The sequence below is a fragment of the Sciurus carolinensis genome, chromosome 16 (genome assembly GCF_902686445.1).
Source record: "Sciurus carolinensis chromosome 16, mSciCar1.2, whole genome shotgun sequence".
Classification (NCBI taxonomy): Eukaryota; Metazoa; Chordata; class Mammalia; order Rodentia; family Sciuridae; genus Sciurus; species Sciurus carolinensis.
Window position 1 is genome coordinate 42885425 of NC_062228.1, and position 24358 is coordinate 42909782.

General features: G+C 51.2%; 1 protein-coding gene across 3 annotated transcripts; it reads left to right on the plus strand.

Annotated features, from left to right (window-relative positions):
• The first annotated feature begins 19 nt into the window (after positions 1-19).
• On the plus strand, positions 20-11500 carry Fxyd5 (FXYD domain containing ion transport regulator 5). Of its 3 annotated transcripts, none has more exons than XM_047527670.1 (10): positions 20-237; positions 914-974; positions 2250-2330; positions 3137-3193; positions 4768-4872; positions 7213-7287; positions 8184-8213; positions 8291-8365; positions 11170-11215; positions 11312-11500. In XM_047527670.1, exons 2-10 carry the CDS (start codon positions 914-916, stop codon positions 11346-11348), a joined length of 567 nt encoding a protein of 188 aa, XP_047383626.1. In that variant the 5' UTR covers positions 20-237; the 3' UTR covers positions 11349-11500. The 3 variants fall into 3 exon arrangements, with proteins under 3 accessions (XP_047383626.1, XP_047383624.1, XP_047383625.1); XM_047527668.1 differs by having other exon boundaries at positions 47-237; positions 4765-4872; XM_047527669.1 differs by having other exon boundaries at positions 149-296; positions 4765-4872.
• Positions 11501-24358: the final 12858 nt, after the last annotated feature.

A 24358-nucleotide genomic window follows, 5' to 3' on the forward strand; every position in this document is an offset into this window, starting at 1 on the left:
CGCCGCGCCACGCCGGTGGGTGGAGACCCCTGCCCGGCCTCCCACCAGCCCCACGTCGCCCTGAGCCTCCCCCTCCTGCCTCCACCCGGCTCTGAAGTCAGGAAACCCAAGAGGAAATGACTGGGCCGTCTTGGTCCCCGCCCGCCCGCGCTCCCCTGGCCACACCCTCCGCCCGGACGCCGCTCCCGCCGCGGTCCCCTCTCCTCCAGCTGCGGGCTCCGGACCCCCGGCGCTGACGTAAGTCCCTCCTCCGATCCACCTCCAGCCGCTGCCCCTCTGCCCAGGGCCGGGCTCAGGTGGGTAGCAGACCAGCCTGGCTGGGCCTCCCGCCTCCCATTCATGCCCCGGCCTCTCACCTCCCCTGGGGCTAGACGGGCAGCTCCATTCTCCGCTCCTGCCTCAGTGTCCCCGGCTCGCGCCATCGCCGCAGACCAGTCCCTCTCAGACCCTCCCAGCACCCGGGGCGCGCGGTGCCCGCCTCGCAGCCCTGACACAACTCATTTTTTCCCCTGCGATCAGGAGGCATTACTCACTCTTCCTCTTTCCACTCCTTGAGGGCTCTGGGCTCTGGGCCTCCGAGAGTGGGGCGGGGATCCCAGGCCACCGTGCGCCTTCGCCATCCATTCCAGTGAGGAGCGCTGCCCGCGCGGAGGCACATGGAGGCTTCTCCGTCTCGGGGTGCCCCTGTGCCCTTCGTGCTGCTGGGACGCCAGGGTGGCCCGTGCTTTGTGTTTGTGTTTGCTTGGGAGGGTGTCGCTTGGGACTCTCACCTCCAAGATCCTCCCACTACTCCCGGTGGCAGCTGTCAGCCCTGGCAGAGGTCCTGGAAGCCAGAGGCCCTGCTCCTGGGGGAGAAGGGGCTGCCCGCCCCACAGGCGGGCTTCTCTGACCCCAGTTCCCACTTACCCCGCAGATGTCGCCCTCGGGTCGCCTGCGCCTCCTTACCATCCTTGGCCTCATCCTTCCCAGCAGAGGTAAGAGCCTGCCCCAGAGCCCCCAGTGCGCTGCTGGGAGGGTGGCCCGTGCATGTGGCTGCTGTTCTGTCATCTCCCTCGGCCCCTCCACCGAGCTGGCATCAGGCAGTGGGGCTCCCTGCGCACCTCAGACCTGGGCGGTTGCTTCCAGAGAGTCTGGCTGGAGCCCGTCCTGCTGAGCGTCCACAACTTCACCTCCAAGAAGAACTTGGAGAGTTTGATTTGGCTGGGTGTCGGTTTTCTGTTCCAGGAAACCTGGGCTCCCAAAAAAGCAGATCCCTGGGTCCCCTCACAGTGAGCTGTTAGGTAACGGGTGGATCTGGGGCCGGTCCAAAGAGGAGGATGTGCAGCCTTGCCCAAGAAGGTCTTCCCAGGGTAGTGGCCGGGGCGGGCACCTCCTGTGTGGCAGGTGCTGTGTGCCCGGGTGGATGGAGGCTTTACCTCTACTCTCTTTCTACCTGTTGTTGTGCCCCTTTTATGGATGAGGAAACTGAGGGTCAGTGGGCAGAGGAGCCTTGTGCCAGAGGCTAGTGGGTGGAGGAGCTGGGGTTGCAACATCCCTGCCTCTGCCAGAATCCAGATCGTTGACTTCACCAAAGGGCCCCCACTTCCCTTGGATGCTCTTGTATTCTCTCGACCACAGGACGGCTATTTGTTGAGCACTTACTATGTGCCAGTAGTGCCACAGGACATTATGTTCCTCTGGGGCAAAGACAGACACTGAGCCACTAATGAGTAAATTCTATGGGAGTGAGCGGGGCAGGGATCTGGGGGCCAGTGTTGTCTGGGGCGTTTGAGGAAAAGCAGGAAGACCCGGGGCGGGGTTGGGGTGAGCAACAGGCAGACTGCTAGAAGAAGATCGGGGGCCCGGGGGCCAGAAGTACAGGCAGGTAGGGCTTTGGCCTTTACCCCGAGTGAGGTGCAGCTGGGGCTGGGCTCTGAGCAGGGAGGTGGGAACAGATGGGGAGCAGGAGCCAGGGAGAAGTCCCTGTGACATCTGGGTCACAGGAGGGGGGATACTGTACAACAGAGGTCACCCGGGAGGGGACAGAGGCTGGTGTGGGGCAAGGGCAGTGGACATGTGCATGGCAACTCCGGGCCGGCGGAGGGAGGACCCTCCCCTCCTCCCCTTCCGCCCCTCCTCCCCTTCCCCTTCCCCTCCTCCCCTTCCCCTTCCCCTCCTCCCCTTCCCCTTCCCCTCCTCCCCTTCCCCTCCCCTCCTCCTCCTCCCCGCCCCTCCAGAGGCTCCCTCCTGACTTTTCCTTGGTTCCCCAGGACAGACGTTGGAGGAGGCCACGTCCATTTCTACAGTGGACCCAACTACTTTGGGCACTCATGTCCTGACACAAGTCCCAGGTGAGGAAAGAGGGACAGGACTGTTCACATCCCATCAGTGCCAATAATGCCAGCAACAAAAATCTCCAACTTAGAATAAATAGGAATTTGTGGGTTTGTGTAACTAAAAAAACTAAGGATAGACCTTCAGGCATGGCTTGATCTAGGTGCTCAAATGTTGCCATCAAGAACTTATCTCTTGGTTCTGTTTTGTCTGTGTCGGCTTCATTCTCAGTCAGCTTATCCTTTCATGGGGCCCACATGGCCCCTGCAGGCCTACTAAGAATCCAAAGGCAAGAGTTTCCACCTCCTCAATCTATCAGATGTCCCACACCTGAGTGTCATTAGTCAGACTCAAGTCATGTGTCCAACTGAGCTGATCATTATGGCTGTGGGCACAGAAAGCAGACTGGTGGACCTGGGTCCCCTGGTCAACCTCTGCCCCTGAAAAAAGTGGTCCAGACATCAGGGAGGGAGGGATCCCCAAAGGAAGTTCCAGGGGGTTCTAATCAAGGCAGCTGGGTGCTGGTCTGTGGTCGAGATATTTGGAAAACTGAGTCGAACACGTTACTTTGGACAGGACTTCTTCAAGTCCCAATAAAGCTAAGTGGCAGCGATGTCCCCAGAAGGAACTGCGAGTGTGGTTGGTGTAGGAGGCAGGTACCCAGGCAGGGAGACCCCGGCACTTGACAAATGAATGGCAGAGACTGCGGTCATTTCGTTACATCAGAATGAGGTTGCTCCGGGAATCCCCCGATCTCGGTCTTGGACCTTCTCCGCTTCCCTCTCTCCTCTTCTTGCCCTGACTCCCTTTTTCCTGACTCCAGATACGGTCCACCCAGAAGTCCACTCCACCCCTGAGGCCCGGACCCCGCCCGCTGATGGTGAGTCGTGGAGGCCCGGATGCTCACCCCAGGCTCACAGTTCCAGCCCCGCTTCATTTTTTTTTCTGAGACAGCCTCACTAGGTTGCTGAGGCTGGCTTTGACCTTACCATCCTCCTGCCTCAGCCTCCTGTCCACCCACTTTTTAAAAACAATACAAAGGGAACTTTTTGAAATTGCGAAGCCTTACGTGTACCAAGAAAAGTACCCCAGCCACCAACGTAGGACTCAGCAACCCACCCTAGACCGAACTCCTGCGTCACTTCCCAGGTAGATCAAAGAACAGACCTTTGCAAAGTCCCCACAGAAACTTCCTGTGTGCCAAACCCTATTGATTTTTTCTATTTATCTCTTTATCTATTTTTTCCTTTTTTAAAAAAATTTCAAATACTATTTTTTCTTGGAGTTTAACATAATTCAAAGAGTGCCCCTGAATTTTTTTGGTTAATGATTATTGACACAGTAGTACACAAACACATTAACCTTGGAAAGAATAGAAGTATCTTATGCAAGACTCAATCCCTTTGTCACCCTGACCCAGCCCGTCCTTGTTCTCTTTCTGTCTCTGGGATGCCCCACAGTTAATAGGGGTGACTTCCTGATCCTATGATATCACATGAATATTACCTGCAGAAAATACACTGTCTGGAGTATTTCTGGGAGTTAAAGGATATCATGTGAATGTCCTGCAACTTGCTTTGTCTTCTCTAAGCAATAGCATGTTTGAAAGGTGTTCTCACATCATAAGACTCATGCTTTCCTTCTTCTTGGCTGCCTAGTATTCCACAGGGTGCTGGGCTGCAGTGAATATAGACACACCCTTCCTGATGAGCTCCTTGCTTGTAACACACATGGCCACAGTGAGCAGCCTTGTCCCTTCCCCTTGAGTGGACACAGAACTTACATGCAATGTCATAGTCCTAAATACTTTATGTGCATCAACTCCTTCGACCCTCACACAAACCCTATGAGACAGAAACAGCCATTATCTCCACCTTGTGGATAATGACACAGAGATTCAGAGCAACTTACCCAAGGTCTCGCAGCAAGACAGGTCCACAGACGGGATCAGGGTATGGAGATCTAGCTGCAGAGCCTGGACTTTCATCCAGAATGCTATGGGGAAAGGTCCTGACATGTAAATTTGTTTTAAAAGTTGCTCTCTCAAGTGGCCACACTGCCAGCAGCGTGCAGAGACGGTCCTCCTTGCCCGAGCCTACAGTGACACTCGGTATATTGACATCTTTGAGCAGTGCCAAACTGATGGCAGGAGGAGATACAGTCCTATAGATCTGCATGTCGCTCACTCAGTCCTTCCCTCCTTCCTTCCTTCCTTCCTTTTCTCCTTCCTTCTGATTGAACCATAACCACTGAACCATAACCCCGGTCCTTTTTATATTTTATTCAAAGACAGGGTCTTGCTAAGTTGCTTAGAGCCTTGCTAAGTCGCCGAGGCTGGCCTCAAACTCACCATCCTCCTGCCTCAGCCTCCGTGTCGCTGGAATTACGGCGTGGGCCACGGCAACCGGCCCACTCAGTCCTTATCCTCTCCTCTTTGTTCTCTGACCTGAGGAGAAACAACACAAAGCCAGACCACAATCCTGACTGAGACCCAGCAACCGACAGGAAGGGATGTGCTTCTGGTGACAGATCCAGGGACGCTCATGAGCAGCGAGGAAGGTAGAGTCTGGGGCTGGGAATGGTGGCCTCCGGTCCTTGTTTGATACCCCATCTGGGTCAGCAGTTCCCCAAGTACGTTTTGGGGAATTGCTAATTCATTAATTTTTTGGGGGGGGGTGTGTAGTCAAAGCATTTGGGATCTTTGAGTCGAATTTAAATGTGTTTCTTGGTGGCAAGACTTCTCAGCACCTCCATAAAAGCTAATTTGCAGCAAGCCTCCCGTGAGGCAGCCTCTAGAAAGAAGCGTTTCCCAAAGGCAATGGACTTGGTTACCCTCCTTTGTTCGGCTTCCTCCCTGGGCTGGTGCTGGGAAATAGGACTGTAGACGTTGCCTTTGTGGGTACGCTGCCAATATTAGGAAAGGAACTTTTCAGCTGCAAAATATAGAACACCCATTTAAAACAAAAAGATTTATTAGCTGCATAAGTTCTGTCAAATTGGATGTGAAAACAGTGTCAGGCATAGCTGGATCAAGGGGCTAAGCACGTCATTATGACGGACTTGCTCCCGCTCTTGACTGTGTTGCCTCCCTTCTTTTTTTCCTTCTTGTTGGCAAACACGGTCCCATAATTCAGTGTCTACAGAGGATTTCTTTCTCATTAACTCCAGTCCAAAGCCCAGAATTGACTCTCACTGCCCAAGCTGGGGGTCACATATCTGTATCTGAACCCATAGAATCTTGGACTGCTCTGCTTGGTCGGGTCTGAGTCCCACCCTCAGGCTGGACAAGGGAGTCAGCCCTGCAGGCACCACATAGACCAATAGTCAGGGAAGAGGTGGCTCCTTCCAGACAAGTAAGTTAATGTTACAAGAAGATGTGAGAAAAGGGTCTGAGATAAGATGAAGGCAGCAAACAGCCTCCCGTGCCTCTGCATAATCCTGTTCAAGGGGAATCTCTCACTGGCTAGCACTGTAGCTTAGGTCACAGGCTGAGAGGCAAGCACAGTTGCACAGACTGAGCACTGCACAAGAGCACCACCTCTAGGGTCATATCATTCCCCTTGTCCATCTTTATAATCATTCTGACTTTCCAGTGATGACCGTGGAACATCCCATTCCTACAGAATCTATGAAAACACTTTCATAACAGATGACAGTAAAGTGTCTTGGGGAATGGAGCTTTTCCATTTTGCACCAAAGTGCCCCACGGGAGGCAGCAGCTGCGTCTGCGTTTCCCAATTGATAGAAACACTTTTAATTTACTCTTGAGCCGTGGCTGGGCTGTGTTGCTCTCCCGGTGAGTCTACAGTCCTGTTATGTGTGACAGAAATTCAGCAGGAACAGGGGGTCAGCAAGTCAAGGGGTAGAGGCGCCGCTGAGCCTCTCCCTCCTCCCTCCTGGCTCCTCTCCTGCTGGGGCACCTGGTGGGGACATGGCTTCTGCTGTTGCCATGACAAGGGACCACGGGCTGGGGGGCTTAAGCAGCAGGAATTTATTTCTCAGCTTCTGGAGACTGGACGTCCAAGATCAAAGGGTCAACGGGGTCCACGTGGGGTGCGGGCTCTCTCCTGGGGTTGCAGATGGCCACCTCTTGCCCTGTCCCGGGGAGGCCTTTCCCAGGTCTGTGCAGGTGGAAGCCGGCAGCCCCGGGTCCACCCGGCGACCTGGCCACGGCCCCTGCGGGCCGTGATGGGGGGGGGCGGGGTTGGACTTCTAGTGTGAATTGGGGGAGACACAGTTCAGTCCCTAGCTGTCACTCAGAATCACTACCTGGGGTTTGAAGGGTCTCAGGGAGGAACTGGGCAGGGGTCACGTGGTCCCGGTTATAACCTAGGCCAGGAGGCGGCGCCATTACCATCTGGGACGGGGCGCGCTGGGGATGCCGATCCCGGGTCAGGCACTCCCCAGCCGCCCTAATCCCCAGCCGCCCTAATCCTCAGCCGTCAGGTCGTATCTAAGGGGCGACGTGCTGAGAGAGCCCGGGCAGCCCAGGGTCCAGGGGACGGGCGCTGGGTGCTCCCTAGAGCCAGGGTGGGGACTCGGGCCTTTTCTTTGGGGGACTGAATTCTTATCAGCACCCACTGGGCTTCAGGGTTTCAGGACTGAGGCGCTGGTGGAAATGCCAGGGTCCCGGCCCCCGCCCCGCCCTGCCAGCTCCTGGACCAGGGACGGGGTGTCTGGGAGGCTCGAGGAGAGGGGCCAGCAGCGGGTAGGGGCAGCTGGCTTTGACCAGCAGGTGGGGCCATTGCTGTGTCTCTGCGGATGGACAGGCGGGGGACACCTGTGCCCTGCACCGATGCAGAGATTGGGGGAGGGGTTCCTCTCACGTCAGCCCTCCGCGATGTCCTCCTGTCTGTCTCCCACCCCTGCCCTCCCTGTCTTCTGACCGTCCCACTGAAGGCACCACGGAGCTCGCTGGGAGGCCATCCCCAGGCAAAGACGCCAGGACGGACCCCCTGACCCCCGGCTCCTCAGGTCAGCAGCTCCTTCCCAGGCGGGAAATGGGCCAGTCCGGGTTCCTCTGTTTCCTGCCCCTGGAGTGAGCGCAGCACAGAGGGTCGGGGCGTGTGGGCAGGGAGGACCCCGGGCCTGGGCAGGGGCGGGGATGCCGTCAGAATAAACGAATGGAGGCCGCTGCGTCCAGACCTTGACCAAACGCAGCGGCTTCAAGTGGCAGCCGCTCCTGCAGTTCCTAATGGCGCCGTCAGAAAGGGTGGCGGGGCTCAGCCGGGTGGCTCTTCTGGCGCCGCTGAGCTTGCTCAGGGGTCTGAGGCCCGCTGCGAGTCAGCAGGAAGCGCCGATGCGTGGGAACTCAGCCGCCGCACGTGGCGGGGATGTGCCCAGCAGACAGCCCACCCGGCTGTTAATTCAGCGCAGGTTCACTGAGCACCATCCTGGGAGGCGGCCGGGCAAGGCGTGGGGCAGAGTCCCCGCCTCACGGAACTAGTTCTGGGGTGGGGAAGACAACAAATAATAATCGTAATAATACATAGCAGGTGGTTTTACTTTGCTATCCAGAAAAATAAAGCCAGTTTAGGGTTAACAGAATGACCAGGGGGTATTTCATAGAAAGAATCATGGATGGTCTCACTGAAGGGAGCGAGGGAGGGAGCCAGGTGGACATCTAGGGACCAGCCAGTGCAAAGGCCCTGAGGTGAGAAGGCTCAACAGCAGTAAGGCCAGTGGGGCTGAAGTGCCGCAGTCAGCGGGAGAGTGAGGAGAGGAGCTTAGAGAGGTGGCGGGAGCCAGGTCCAGTGCCCAGGTGAGGACAGAAAGGCTGAGGGAGACCCGCGTCTGCCCCGGACTCTGCCACTCACTCATTCCTCCGCAAGCCTCTGCCAGACGCTGAATGTGCCTGTCTTCTCTTCCAGGTTCGGATGAGGACAACCCCTTCTACTACGGTACGTCAGCCGCGGGAAGACGTGGGAGAGGGAAAGCCAGGCCCCCTGATCTTCCGCCTCCTCTTCTCTCTCTGTAGATGTGACCACGCTGCGGAGACGGGGCCTCCTGGTGGCCGCTGTGCTGTTCATCACCGGCATCATCATCCTCACCAGTGAGCTGGGGGCTGGGGCGGGAGGCTGGGGAGGCTCTGAGCCGGCTGCTCCCAAGGTCAGGTTCCTGAAGGCCCCCGGGCCAGGGCTTCCCACCAGGCACCTCGGCAGAGTCTGCAGAACCTGCCTGGAGCGGCTGTGAGGCGGTGACCCCTGCTCAGCTCCCAGCTGGGAAACCCGGGCGGGGCGGGCCTTCCGGCTGCATCTGGATTGATTCACGCACCTGGGGCGCCTGAGGCGGTTGACTGCGAGCTGCAGCCACGTTCCTAGGGCACCTCGGCTCTTCATCTCCTGTTCTTAGCCTCCATGAGGTGATGAGAGAGGAATAAGACCATGGATTAGACCAGGAGGCCAGGAGACTGGGAGGTGAAAGTGTGAGGGGCAATGAGAGAGGGAGAGGGAGAGAGGAAGCTCGCAGGCTCCTGTGGATATTGAGAGGGAGGGTTAGGGATCGGGGCCATTTTAGCAGTCAACACACCAGTGCACTGACCTGGCTGGGAACAAGGGGTGAACAAGACTAGGCAGGGAGAAGGCAGATGAGGACCAGATGACACATCTAGACAGCACCACACCCACCCCATGGAACAAGAATAGGGGGCCTGGAGCTCCCAGAGAAGGGACTCTTTCAAGAGCTTATTGTTTCTGTAAAATCTCCCCATGCTGATGTATTGGTGGCTGTGACAGTCAGGGTCACGATAGGTGACAGATGAACCCTCCAAGGGTTAGTGGAAGAAGGTTTAAAAGAGGATCTATTCATCTGTTTTCCTTTGCTGTAATGAAATACCTGAGTGTGAGTACTTATAAAGAAAAGGGGTTTATTTAGATCACAGTCTTGGAGGCTCAGGCGGCCTCACGGGTTTGACCTCTGGTGAGGGCCGCTGCGGCTGCAGGCCATCATGGGGACGAATTCAGGAAGGGAGAGACCCCGGGATGAGACAAGAAGCAGCGTGGGAGGGCTGTCCCCATGTCCCCATCCCTTTCTTACAACCTGAGGGCCCTCCTGAAGGTGAGGTCCCTAGTGAGGCCCCACCTCTTAAAGGCCCCACAGCCTCTCGCTTTTGACACTTGAACCTTCTGGGGGACACTCTCAGACCATATCCAAACGCAGCCGGGGACTCTGGCAGGAGCAGTGAGGCAGGCCCGGGGAGGGGACCCAGCCACTGCCTCACTGTGACAGGTGGAGGGATCCCGCGCCCTAGCCCCTGGTCCTCTTGGCCTGTCTTCTGCTAGTGCTGAGGTAGAGGCGAGGGGCCCCAGGATGCGCCCGTCGGATGAGCTCCTGAGGAAGGGATGCAAAGCGGGATAATAAGGAGGGATACTAATAGTTTTTTAAAGTTTTAAAAAAATTCTGTGTGGGTGCAATGGAACACAAGCCCCTTCCTCCATTTATAAGCTCTCAGCTGAGCCGTATGACTTATGCCAAAGGCCTCTCTCATCCCACTTTCTCATCAGGAAAATGGGTACAGCCACACTGTTCTTGCCTGAAGGTGGAGGCAGAACACTAATAAGAATAGCCAAGGTGGAGAACACGGATCCTCCTCCAGGAATATGCGGGTCAAGCGCAGTCGCCTCAGTCGCCCATGAGTCTGTAGATCCTGACCCTGTGTCAGGCCCTGTTCTCTCCCCAGTGGGGAGATTAAGGCTCAGAGAGTTGAGGCGTCTGTCCAAGGTCACACAGCACGTAAGAATCAGGGGAGGATGGAGCCAGGTCTATGAGGGCAGGGCCTGGGTGTTCTATCTGGGACCACATAGTTTTCCAATGACAAATACTTTGGGGCACCCTCTCTAGGCCTGACCTGTGCTGGATGATGTTGGGGGCGTGGCCGTGACAGGCAGCCCTGACCCTGGTCCTGGGGGAGCTCACAGCTGGTGGGCAGATGACACTAAGCAAGGAAATGCAGGAACCAGCTGAGTACAAAGGAGAAAAAGGGTATCTGTCAACTAAAACAAGGACAAGACAGGGGCAGGGGAGGGGCACTCTGAGGAGGTGGAACTGGAACTGGTTCCTGATGATGAGAAGATGAGAAAAACAAAACAACCCAGGCAGAGAGAGAAGCAGGCAGAACGTCCTGGAGGCAGGATGGAGGGGAGCCTGTTGCAGTAATGGGGGGGGGGAGGGCAAGAGAGGAGGGGACGGGGGAGGCAGGCAGGTTGCTTTTCTCAAGTCCTCCGTGGCTTCCAAGATCCCCCCTCACTCACTCTGGCCTCCTTCCTGTTCCTCAAGCCCATCCAAGCCCTCCCACCACAGGGCCTTTGCACTGGCTGTTTCCTCTGCCTGGAACACCCTCTACATATCCACCTGGCCCCCCTCACCTCCTTCAAGTCTTTGCCCAGATGTCACCTCCTCCGTGGGGACGACATCGTCAGCAAGGCCCATGAGGTGCCCCTGACGCCTAGGCCTCCCTGAGTCCTTCTTGGCTCTATTTTTCTTCACAGCACCATCTACACAGTTGACCTAGTGATTTTCTTTGCTGGTCTCCCCTACTAGAAAAGTCAGCTCTGTGCCGTCAGGGACTTTTTGTTCCCTTTCTTGTTCCCCCCTCTTTTCCAGTGCCCTGATCAGTACCTGGAACATAGTAGACGAATGAATCTGTAACACTCAGAATGGTCTGCATTTCCGAAAGACCCGTCCGTCCGTGTGTGTGGAGGGTCTCCTCCCTGGGGGCCTTTGCACTGGCTGGTCCCATGCGTGTCTCTCAGTCACTTATTTATGGAGCTGCCCGTGCGCATCCTGAGAGGCGGGATCTGGCCTGAACCCGGTCCCCCGCGCACACTAATCAATATCACATTTCCTTTTCCTTCGCAGGTGGCAAGTGTCGGCAGTTGTCCCAATTGTGCGGGAATCGTCGCAGGTGAGTCCATCAGCAGTGGGGGCCACCAACCTCCTGGGGACTGCAAGATGGACCCCCGAACAGTGCCTGGCACCCAGCATCCTTCCTCCTCTCAAGAGCCTACAGCGTGGTCAGTGGAAGCAGCCCCACCTGAGAGGGAGGACTCGGATGGACGACGGAGACGCCCGGGCCGAGGGCCCCAGTCCCGCCTCCCCGCCCCTGTCGCCCCCAGGGCTGCGGCTCCCTGGGCGGGGGCCCTTCAGTCATCCGCTCTGTTCAGACAAAAATTAAAGCACCGTGGTCCAGCCCGCGGCTCAGATCCTGCCTGCACCGCTCGGGAGGGAGTAAGAAGCCGGGCTGGGCCTGGGGACCCTGGAGAGGAAAGTCAGGGGCGGGGAGTGAGTGGGGGGCGTGGTCATGGGGGGCGCGGCTGGTGGGTGACTCTGGAAGTGGGTCGGGAGAGTCTGCCTGCGAGCCTTTGAGTCCCTGCTCCGGTCCACGTGCAGAGCCTGGTATCCCAGGCCAGCTCCCCAGCACAGATGGAGGCCCCCAGCCCTGGCGACCCCCTTTTCTTCGCGCTATGGGTCTCTCTTGCACCTTGAGGAGGGTCACACACGAGTGTGATCACTTCGCCTGCACATCACGCTCTGTCCACACTCCCAAGACGCAGTGACCCCTGCCGGGTAACCTCTGGACAGAGGGATGTGTCTGCCAAGAACGCCCGGCGGTCCCTGGGGTGGGCTCAGAGCAATGCGGGTGGGGAACCCCTGGGCCCTGGGGACCCCAGCATGGTGGAGAAGGCGCTGAGTCTCCAGCGGGACTTCCCGAAGCCCTGGACCTCCAGAGCCCATGGGAAGGGGCTCAACCCCTCTGGCCAGGGCAGCCTCTGAGGGGCAGGCCTGGGTGGGCGGGTCCACCCAGGGCTCTGGATGGGGACCATGCCTAAGTCAAGAGAGGAAGGAGCCCCTGGTCCCCGGTGTTGCAACAGTGTTTCAGAAACATCAGGTCACAGACTTTCCCTCGGTTTACTGGGCCACCAGCTTCGTACCAAAGGAACAGAGAAAGAAGTCATAGAGAAGAAAATATCCGACTTTCTTATTTTTCATGTTCTCCCTCCAAAATACAGCATAGCTACTATTTACATGGCATTTATATTGCATTAGGTATTCTAAGCAAGGCAGAGGTGACGTAGAGCGAATGGGAGGACTCTACAGATCATAGTAGACATGACACCATTTTATAGAAGGAACCAGAGCGGCCACAGATCTTAATATCCTTGGGGGGGGGGGCACTGGAACCAACTCCCCGTGAATACCCAGGGAAGACCACATATGTAGTGTGAGAGCCTGAAAATGTTTTATTATTGACATCCACCACCTACTAATCAGAACAGATACCTGCCCAGTCGTCCATCCAGCCAGCAAGCTAGCTGGCTGCACCTATTTATATGCACATATATTAGACTGAACCATTTGAAAATGTCGCCATTCAAATATTTTTGAAATAGTGATTTCCTGTGACTGAACCTAATGACATACATCCTGGTGATGATATAAAGTGTATTTCTAATCACAAGGGGCTTTTTAAAAATATCAAAAAACACCACCAGTTGCAGAGGTGCAGCCTGTAATCCCAGCAGCTTGGGAGGCTGAGGCAGGAGGATGCTGAGTTCAAAGTCAGCCTCGGTAGAATCAAGGTGCTGAGCAACTCAGTGAGACCCTGTCCCTAAATAAAATATGAAAAAAAGTCGGGGGGACTGGGGATGGGATTCCGTGTTTAAGCGCCCCTGGGCTAAATCCCCAGTACCAAAAAAGAAAAAGCAAAGCCCGGGGTTGGGTGGGTGGGGGGCTGGAGGTGCTGCGGGTTGTGCCGGGAAACTGCTCTGACCCTGGATTGCTGGCAGCCTAGTGCCCCTGGCTGGTGGCTGTGCCAGCTGCCAGATGTTTCTGGGTATTATTTCCCGACCTTCTGACCTTCCGTTGTCTGGTATCCTCTTGCCATTGTTCACACCCGCCTGCCGCACCTGTACTATCCATCACTTTTTAAAGAGACGGATTCCCGTTTTCACTTCAATACTTTTATTTTGAAAGGCACACCCGTGTATAGAAAATCAATACTGCTCGATATAAATAGAAGAGCCATAAAGACGAATCCCATGGAAACCAACGAAGATGGGGTGGTGTTGCTTCCTAACTGGAGACGCTGGCGCTGGCCACAGATCTGAGCCAGAGGCCCGTCTGTGCGGTGGCAGGGGGACCCTCGGGCTCGGGGGTGTGATCGCCCCCCACCCTCACCTCCGGGACCCGCTGCGGGTTTGAGGATCCCCGAGATCCCCTTTGGGTTCGACGATCTGCCAGAAGGACTCAGCGAACTGAATGTCGTCGTGTTCCCGGTCTTGGTTGACGGCTGTCAAAAGAAGCACCTTAAAATCAGCCAAGGAGAGAAGCACCTGGGGAGGGGTCCGGAGTGTTCCAAGCACAGAGCTCCCCCTGTCCCCTCCCGGGGGAGCATTTGTGGACCACGCTAACTTCCCCAGCGGTATTGCCCACCAGGGAAACTGATCTTAGTCACATAGACTTGACTGGCTTCCCAGCTGGCCGATCTTCCAGGGGTGTCACTGATCCGCGCGACCCAAAGCCCCCACCATAAATTGCAAACTGTTAGAAACCAGCTGATGCAAACCAAGGGCCCCATAGAAAGAAGGCCACACACCAGGCAGAAGGTTCCCAGGGGTTAGAAATCACCTTCCAGCAGCCAAGGGCAAAGCCAGGGTGTGGTCGATTCCAATCAGGGCGCAGTGGACTCCTCACCATATACACACTTTCTCCTTTGTATCATCTGATGGATTAATCTGCAGAGTGGGCCAGGAGCCACATCCAAACTATTTTCTGATGATGCAATGTGACATTCTCTGGTGACACAATGCAATGTGATTTAACATGGTCTGGGACCTGAAGCCAGCTCACGTGCCACCACCTCAGCTTCAGAGCATATCTGACAGTGGTGAGACCCAGCTCACCTTGTGCATGATGGGAAAGTGGGACCCAGAGACCAGTCCTCCCTCATCCATCTCCCCGTGGGGTGGAGACGAGAAAGCTAAGATATGGATATTGAGTTGGGTTCTGAACATGGATTCAAGTCTTCTAAATAGAGCCCCTCCTAGCAGATCTGAAAGACCCAGGAGACCCTTTCTCCAGAATTGGCTGTTTTCTGCAGGCTAGCTTGGTTGGACCGGTATTGAGTTTTTTGATTTGGGATTTGTTATTTGTTTTTGTTTTGTTTTTGACTATACCATTCCAGCATCCAGTCACTTGCCTTGTGGTCATTGAAAGGCTGTTGTTTCCCATGTTCATATATGAATACACGACCGGTGTAACGCTACATCAGGTACAACTGCATGAGTGGGAAGTTAGCCAGGTGCAGTGGCGCCGCCTGTCATCCCAGCGACTCGTGAGGCTGAGGCAGGAGGATCGGGAGTTCAAAGCCAGCCTCAGCAAAAGGAAGGCTCTAAGCAACTGAGTGAGACCCTGTCTCTAAATAAAACATGAAATAGGACTGGGGGTGTTGCTCAGTGGTTAAGCGCCTCTGGGTTCAATCCTCAGTACCAAAACAATAAAAAATTAAAAAAGGACATGACACTCCACGTATGTATAATATGTCAAAATATACCCTACTGTCATGTACATCTAAAAAGAACAAATAAAAATTTTTAAAAAGATGAAAAAAGGCAGTTATGCACACAAAAAGAGCCTCTAAATGGCCAAGAGAAACATGAAAGATGTTTGGTGTCATTAACCATCAGTAAAAGATAAACAGCAACCACAGGGAGACAGCACCACACGCCCCTGCAGTGGAAGAGACTGACGATTCTAAGTGCTGAAGAGGATACAGAGCAACTGGAATTTTCCCAGGAGCATAAATTGGTTATCATCATTTCAGAAAACTGGCCCTTTCTTAAAAAGATGGATGTACTCTTAACAGAGGACCCAAAATTCAACTCTCAAGAATTTATCTGAGAAAAGCCCTATGTTCACAGGGAGACTTGTACACAGATGCTAGAAGCTGGGCACGGTGGCACGCCACCTGTAGTTCCAAGGGCCCAGGATTGCCCCGGAAATCAAGAGCAGCCCTGGGCAACACAGCAAAACCATTTCTCAAAAAAAAAAAAAAGTCAAAACAAATCAATGGTGACAAAAGCCAGAATAGCAGTGTCCTATACTACTATTCTATTGCCTCCGTTATGTACCCAGCAAGGGAATGGAATGACTGCCAAGATGCATTAGGGAAGCTTCCTGAAAGATCGAGGTGTTCTGTACCCTAACAGTGGTGCTGATTGCTCATCCACATATCCCGTCACACCTGAGATCCGCCCTGTGTGTAAGTTAAACCTCCACACAGACCACGAGGAGGTCGAAACCCAAAAGGCAGGTCTGTTCTGGGTCATGATTTCCTGATCCCTGAATCTTAGGCAGAGCAACAGGATTCTGAAGGTGACATGTACGGTGGTACCTCCTGTTCAGGGTTTGGGGAGAAACTCCCCTGGTGACTGGGTTTAGCATATCTTGGGGATCATTTGCAGGGTCTTAGCCTCATGCTTACTCCACAAGTCTTTCCAGAGAGCTCTCGGGCCTCTAATGCCCAGATCAGACCAGATTGTTTTTGCTTAAAATTCACAGTTGCAGAATCTCAGTGGCTCACAGCAAGGGTGTGTCTCTCTCTCACACTGCATGTCCATCATGGGTCAGCCGGAAGCTGCGGTGGGGCTCAAGATGATGCAGAAGCCATTAACAGGAACGTTTATGGTGGTTGTGATGGAAGGACAGAGAGAACAAAGACACCACGGCTCTTGCAGCCTCTGCTAGGAAGGAAAACACATCATTTCTGCTCACGTGTTCATGGGCCACAAAACAGCTGCAGGGGTCCCAGCCATCGTGCCAACTCCAGGGAAAAAAGAAGAGGGGGGAAAAATTGTGGGGAAGCAAAGGTGACACCAGGTGGTTCTGCTCTTCTTAAAAAGGTTTCTTCTCTCAAACTTCTACTTACTTCTGATTGGTCACCTTTATCTGCAAAGGAAACCAAGCAGTGTCCTTTGGCTGAGTCCATGACACCTTGGATGCCATCAGAGAAAACCACAGTCTCCAGGAATTTGTTGAGGAGGACACTGAGCTTCCCCCAAGTTAGGAGATGGGGGCTTAAGCCACTGTTACTCAAATCTGAAAGGAAAAGACATAAGAATGGGGGATGTTGAGACTTGCAGGGTGCAGCAGCACTGAATCTCCGACTTGGAAAAGACCTCCAGAAATTTCTCTAGCAGGACCTCCAGTGCTCCCCAAAGTCTGCTTCTCTGCTGCCCAAACCCTTCCTGGCCCAAGACACTTTCTGTTGCATCATGTTCTGCAATGAAGCCTTCTCATCCTCCACTCTGACATCAGGGGAGAAATTTCTTGCCAAGGGCTAATGGAACAGCTCTTATAATTCAGCCAGCCTCCTGAGTATAATTCTGTCAAGGTTCTTGTTTTGGAAGAATTGAAGCCAAATCACATTAACTGAAAGGAACCTGATTTTTCATATGAAACTTGATTGTTCAGGGTGTTGCAGGGGATCTCCAAAGCTGTGAGTTGTTTGCTTTTAAGGAGGTTGGTGAGTTGTTGACTCCAGCTTCTGATGGTGGGAGATTGATTAAACATCACCTGAGGTGGCTCTGTCTTGTGTTAACTTAGCTTGGTTAAACTACATTTCCCAGAATTCCCTTCCTTGCATGCCTCTACAAGTCTTTGGTTATGGTGGACCACAGGAGACATTCTTGTGAGGTGGAGGTGACATGGCAGCCATTTTGTAGTTTATACCACTTGCCAATTTTATGCCAACTCATCTTGTAGGTGTAAGGCAGCAACCAAGACTCAATTGGGCTACCTTCCCTAGATCCTCCTTCAGTTTATCCAACCCCTGGGCCATGTGGGTGTGCTTAGCCCTGTGAAATGGGCCCTGTTTCTGGTAGGATACCATACCACTAAGGTCAAAGGTAACAAGAACTGACATGGAATTGTCTAATCTTGTGGACTCTAGCTTGTGCTTGTGGACTCCAGCTTGTTCCTTACTCTCCCAGAACTTATTCCCATTTTCCATTCTTGATTTCCTTCCCTGTGGGTTTTAGCATCAAGCACAGTAACAGCAGCTTTATAGAGACAGATTCTCACAATTATTGAAAGTTGTGTGTGTGTGTGTGTGTGTGTGTGTGTGTGTGTGTTAGAAGTTCACCTTTGCCAGGCACGGTGGCACACATTTGTAATCCCAGTGACTTGGGAGGCTGAGGCAGAAGGATCATAAGTTCAAAACCAGCCTCAGCAATTTAGCGAGGCCCTAAGCAATTTAGCTAGACCCTGTCTCAAAATAAAACTAAAAAGGCTGGGGATGCAGTTCAGTGGTAAAGTACACCTGAGTTCAACCCCCAGTACCAAAAGAAAAAAAAATGTTCAGCTTTGCTAATACCAAATTTAATACTGAGTGGTGCTCCAGAAGAGCAGAATCCTAAGATGAATTCTTGGTTTTCTGACCTAATTTGATTTGAAGTCATTAATGACCTTTCCAATAATAAAGGGGACACTGACAGCCCATGGCATGAAGTGGCAAAAGAGCTACTCAGATCATCACCCGGAGCTTCCTGTGTTAAGTTCCTGTAACAAGGCTCTGAATGACTGAGTATCTGCCTCCAGCGAACATTTTTTGGGAAAATAAGATGGAGCGTGGGATTGGTTCACTGTTTCTAACTGTGCTGGAAAACATGGGGAAAGAAAATAATGAGCTCAGGGTTTTAAATTCCCAACTCAAGTTCTTAATCAGGGACCCGAAAGTTTCCGTGGCTGCCTTGAAAGAAACTCCTATTTCCTGTAGTCACAAGGGCTGAGATTTCTGAAAGCCAAACCCAAAGTCTAATTCCATGGGTGGTGCAATCACAACAAACACTGAACTTCCTACCTCACAGGGTCTCTTTTGTTGAAGTTAGGGTGTTGACTGGGAAGGAATAAGACCCTGAAAATTGGAGTGGGGACATGTGAGCAGATTCCAGTGTACCTGGGAGCCTCAAATCTCTTAAATTCTGCCATCTCTTTGCAGATAGAAGCAGCCCTTTCCCCTCTGCCTACAGCGTGAGCCTTCACTTGTCTGAAGAAACTCTAATGGTCTTCCCTAAGATAGTTGCCTCGCAAGGCACTGTTGATGCTCTCAGGACCTATTCCTACCACCTCTTCTTGTTCCTAAGACCTCAAATTAGACTCAAGGCTCAAGAGAATCCAAAAGGTCAGGTACAGAGTGACCTACGAGAAAGTGAAATACACACCCAATTAATTGCCCATTTCCGCTTTCCAGATTATATCAGCAGAAAACTGGGGAAATACGTGCAGAAATGGATATTGAGGTGGTTGAATCAAGGTAGAAGAATATAAAGTTGGGTCAGAGATTCAGGGTTTGAGATCGAAGGGCTAGGAATAGTCCTCACCATTTTCTTAATTGGTTGGCTGATAATAGGGACCTCAAGGTGGCCTATCCCTTGGTATCCCCAGGGGACTAGCTCCAGAACCCCCACAGATACCAAAATATAAGGAACCTCACGTCCCTTATATGAAATGACATAGTATTTGCATAGAAACTACCTGTATCCTCCCATGTATTTGAAATCACCCCTGGATTATTTATAATACTAAATAGACAATAAATGCTATGTATAGTTGTTATACTATATTGTATTTAGTGAAGGTCAAGAAAAAAATGCATTGTATCAGGACAGATGCAACACACACACACATTTTCCTCCCAATTCACGGCTGGTAGATTTCACAGATGTGGACCCAACAGATACGGAAGGTCCACTCTGCTGGTGGTAATGTCAGAAGTTCCTTGGTATACAGTAGTCAGCAAGCTTTTTCTATAAAAGGCCAGATAGTAAATGTCTCAGATTTTATGGGTTAGTCTCCACTTGTAAGTATTCAACTTTCCCATAGTCATGGAAACACCAGCAACTCCATTTGAAAATAAGTGAGTGGGGCTGTGTCCCCCCAGAAACTTATTTACGGGCCCTGACATCTGAATTTCATATTGTTTTCCTATGTCACAAATATTATTCTTCTTTTGATTTTATTTCAACTAACATGTAAAACCCATTTTTATCTTGTGGGTCATAGCGAAGAAGCCCGCGGGCTAGATGTGGTCCACAGGCCAGAGTTGGATGGTTCCTGCTGTAGCAGATGGCGTCCAATGGCTGGGGCAGAGTGGAAGACCAAAGTGGCTTTGTCATGAAAGATTTGCTTATCTCACACATTGGAAGGTCAAGGGGACACAACTTTCATTACAGCTCTCTGAAATAAATTTATGAAAGCAAGTCCCAGCATTCTTCAAGAGCTCTCTTGGTGATCCTTCTTCACCGGTCAGAGAGTCTAGTGGAAACGGATACCACTGAACTGGAATTTCTAAATGCAGTGGGCGTGATGGGAGTCTGGAGTGGCAGGGACCCAAGGAGCATTTCTATACAAAAGATAAGGTGAGCATGGTTACTGTAGTGAAACCAAAACAGCAACGGAAAAGAGTCAGACTCACAGAGGTCTTTGGCATCTGCTAGTTTATCACGGTATCCATAGAAAGGAAATAAGAGTGAGCCTACTAAAGTCTTGCTTGATCAGAGTGGCTGAGTTCTGATCTAGAGAGCAGAGGTGTGGCCGGAACCACTGAAGCAGGGGGTCATAGCCCCTCGGTCATTTCCCATACTTGAGTCCTTGAATGAAGGAGAGGCAGGGTCCCCTTGAGGAAGGATGTTGTTACACTGTCAAACTTTATGCTGTTAATCTTCTTCTTAGACTTTTCCAGATAGAAGTGGCCATTTACCAAGCGACTAGGGAAATAATCACTTTCCAGAGATTACTGGACACTGGGTTTGACTTGACCTTCTTTCCTAGAGATCCAAAATGTCACTGCAGTTCACCTAAGTAGGGACTTTGGAGGTCAGTGGACAATGGAGTTTTAGGAAGTTCTGTCTCACTGAGGGACTGACAGCTCCTTGAATCCACCCTCTGGCTATTTCCTCAATTCTGGAATCAATCATTGAAATAGACATCTGGAGCAACTGCAAGAATTCCAATTTGGTTCATGGTCTCATAGAGTGAGGAACATTATGGTAGGAAAAGCCAGTGGAAGCCACCAGAATTCTTTCTACCCATGAAAATAATAAACCAAAAGCGATGCCATATTCCTTTAGAAAGAGCATTTGGCCTTCTACTGGGCCTCTGCAGAGACTGAAGGCTTGACTCTGGGCAACAAGGTGCCTTGTGACCTGAGCTTCTCCTCACACCCTGGTGTCTCACCCAACCAACCACGGTGGGCAGCCAGTTCGAGGGCACTCCAGGACCAAATGGAAACGGTGTCAACTAGCCTGGGACCGGGTAATTTGCGTGCAAAGTGGTTCCTCCCTGTTCCTTTCCATCGCCCCTCTCTCAGGTGACACTTGTGGCCTCGTCAGGCAGTCCCTAGGACCAACTGACCGAGGAAGAAAATGGCAGGCTGGTGTTCGCGGAGTCCTGTGTGATACCCAGCTGTCACAGGAAGGAGCTCAGCTGCAGCGGGACGGCCCAGTCTGGGACATCCCTGAAGGAAGGAGCAGTTCCCCACTGGAAGAACCTCTAGGCCTGCACCTGGCTGCACGTGTGACTTGGAGGAAAGATGTCCAGAGCGTGAATCTGCCTCAGTCATGGGCTGGCCAGAGGCTCAGGGGCCGAAAGGAACTGACTGAAACACTGGTCACTAGGAATTCTGGGGAAGAGGAATGCAGACAGACCTCCCCACGGGCAAGGTGGGTGAAGGCACACCCAAGAGCCCAATAATCAGGTAGGCAGGACCACCCAATCTGTGGGCCTCCACCGGCCTCCTTCCCCAACCACAGTCCTGCCCGGTGGGATCGTTAGCATCAGAGCCACGAGGCAGTGAGGAGGGCTCCGTGTGACCTCACAGCAAGGACTTCCAGTGACCAAAGCAGATCTGGCTACCGTGACTGATTAAGTGCTCAGACTTCCAACAGCAGAGACCGGCACTGAGTCCTGATGTGGCACCATGGCTCAGGACCCTCCCCAGTTTCCTGATGGCAGGTCAATTGCATCGAACTGCTTCTACCACGGAAAGGACACCACCTTTACTTTATCTTATTTTTATCAGTTATTGTAATATAATTCACATGCCATACAAGTCACACATTATAAGTGCATAAGTCAATGGCTTTCACAGATGTGAGCAACTATCACCATAATCGATTTAAAAACATTCCCGTCATCCCCCATACCCTGTAATTATCCATCTTCCTGTTCCCTCCTTCCCCTCTAAGCTCTAAGCACCATTGACCTCCTCTGTGTCTAGATTTGCCTGTTCTGGACATGTTGTATAATCCGTGACCTTTTGTGACCGACTCCTTTCACTGGGGCATAATGTTTTCAAGGTTCGTCTGGGAGGCCTAACACGTGGGGACCACCTTTCTTTTTTATGGTTTAATATTATTCCATTGTAAGGATTTGCAGTATTTCATTTATGCACTCATCAGTTGATGGATATTTGGGGTGTTTTTGCCTCTTGGCTATGATGAATAATAATATCATGAGCCCTCAAATAAACTTATGTGTGACCATGTGTTTTCACTTCTCTTAGGACAGAATCATTGGGTCAAAACAGTTCAACTCTATTTTTAGCAGTGTGAGAAACTGCTAGACTGATTTCCAAATTGGCTGCACCATTTTATATACCAGCAATGTGCACGAGGGCTCCAATTTCTTCCCACTCTCACCAATGCTTGTTATGGTCTGGTTTTTTATTCCATTCATCCTAGTGAGTGAGAAGAGGTCTCTCATTGGATTGCATTTCTCTAAAGACAAACACCATTGAGCATCTTTTCATGTGTTTATTAGCCACATGTATATATTCTTTGGAGAAATGTCTATTTAGAATCTTTGCCCAGTTTTTAAAAATTACATTGTCTTTTTATAACTGAGTTGTAAGAGTTCTTTATGTATTCAGGATACAAATCCCTTATCAGATATATGATCTGCAAATATTTTCTCCCATTTGGTGAGTTGTCTTTTCACCTTCTTATGGTATCTTTTGAAGCACAAAAGTTTTAAATTTTGGTAAAGCCAAATTTATTTGGGGGAGTGTTGTGGCTTTGTTCTGACGTTCTATCTAAATGTCTGTTTGGGGCTGGGGTTGTAGCTCAGTGGTAGAGCACTTGCTACTGTGCACAAGGCCCTGGGTTTAATACACAGCACTCGGGGGTTGGGTGGGGGGGAAAGAATCTGTTGCTGTAAACGAGATCGTGAAGATTTACCCTCATGTTTTCTCTTTGGAGTTTTATAGTTTTAGCCCTTATATTTAGGTCTTGCTCCATTTTGAATCAAGTTTTGTGTATGTTGTGAGAGGTTATGGTTTGGGTGTGAGGTATCTCCCAAAAGCTCACATGTGAGACAATGCAAGAAGGTTCAGAGGAGAAATGATTGGGTTGTAGGAGTCTTAACCCAATCAGTGATTTAATCCCCTGATAGAGATTAACTGAGTGGTAACTGAAGTGGTGGGTGTGGCTGGAGGAGGTGGGAATTGGGGTGTGGCTTTGGGTACATATTTGTATCTGGTGAGTGGGTCTCTTTCTCTGCTTTCTGATCATCATGCAAGCTGCTTCCCTCCACCACACTCTCCTGCCGTGATGTTCAGCCTCACCTCGAGCCCCCAGGAATGGAGCCGGCCTTCTATGGATTAAGATCTCTGAAACTATGAGCCCTCAAATGAACCTTACCTCCTCTATAGTTGTTCTGGTCGAGTCCTTTAGTCCTTTAGTCACAGCATCAAAAAAGTTGACTAAAACATGAGGTAAGGATCCGACTTCATTCTTTTGCATGTGGCTATCTGTTTATCAAATCACCATTTGTTGAAAAAAATTTTTTTTTTTTCTCTACCATTTACTACTCTAAGCATTCTTGTTGAAAGTCAGGCTACAGACTTGGGAGCTGACTTTGGACTTTCAATTTTTTTCCATTGATCTATATAAGCATCCTTGTTCTTGGTTACTCTTGTTTTGCAGTAAGCTTTGGAATCCTGAACTTTGAGTCTTCCAGCTTTGATTTTGTTTTTCGAGATTGTTTTGGTTGTTTTGGGGTCCCTTGGAATTCCAAAAGAATTTTAGAATCAGCTGATCGATTTCTACAAAGAAATTAACTGAGATTCTGATACCTATTGCCTTAAATCTGTAGATCAGCTTGGGGAGTTTCATCGTCTTCACACTATTAAGTCTTCCAATCCATGAACATGGGATGTTTTCCCATTTATCTGTATCTTCTTTCATTTCTGTCACATTTTGTAGTTTTCAAAGTACAAGTTTTGTGCTTTTCTATTACATATATTTCTAAGTGTTAGAAATTGGTGTTAGTATGGATGTAATTGCTTTCTTAATTTGATTCTTGGATTGTTCTTTGTGAGTATATATAAATAAAATTGATTTTTATATTTAATCTTGTATCATGAAAACCTGCTGATCTTGTTTGTTATTTACGGTACTGTTTTTAGTAGAATCTTTAGAATTTTCTATATAGAAGATCAAATCCTCTATGAATACAGGTAGTTTTACTTCTTTTCCCTTCTGGGTGCCTTTTGTTTCTTTTACTTGCCTAATTGTCCTGGTAGGAACCTTTATTATAATGTTGAATAGAAGTGGTGAGCAGATGCAGTGAATTCTGTCTTTCACTATCCAATACAATGTGAGCCCTGGGGTTTTGGGGATTTTGATTGTGTGTGTGTTGGGGGGTGGCGCTGGGGGTAGAACCTTGCTCATGCTGGGCAAGCACTGTCTTCTTTTTTTTTCTTGGTCAATCCAGCTAAAAGTATGTCCAGTTTTGTTGATTTCTAAAAATGATCAGTGCTGGATTTCCTTGATTTCTCTCTATTGGATTTTTAAAAATTCTCCATTTCATTAGTTTCCACTGTGGTGTTTATTATTTCCTTCCTTCTTCACAGTTTAGGTTCTGCTCTTATTTTTCCAGCATCTTAAGATGTGTTATGGACTAAATGTTTGTATCCCCACCTCATTTCCTATGCTGAAGGAGCCCAGTGTGGTGTCAGTAGGGCCTTGGGAAAGTAAGGAGGTAAGTAGAT

Bases quoted from the DNA above. Each gene is read 5' to 3' on its own strand.
- Fxyd5 (XM_047527668.1), top strand. From the start codon at position 914: ATGTCGCCCTCGGGTCGCCTGCGCCTCCTTACCATCCTTGGCCTCATC. The intron at 975-2,249 runs GTAAGAGCCTGC...TTGGTTCCCCAG, and splicing joins CCTCATCCTTCCCAGCAGAG to GACAGACGTTGGAGGAGGCC. The intron at 8,214-8,290 runs GTACGTCAGCCG...CTCTCTCTGTAG, and splicing joins GGACAACCCCTTCTACTACG to ATGTGACCACGCTGCGGAGA.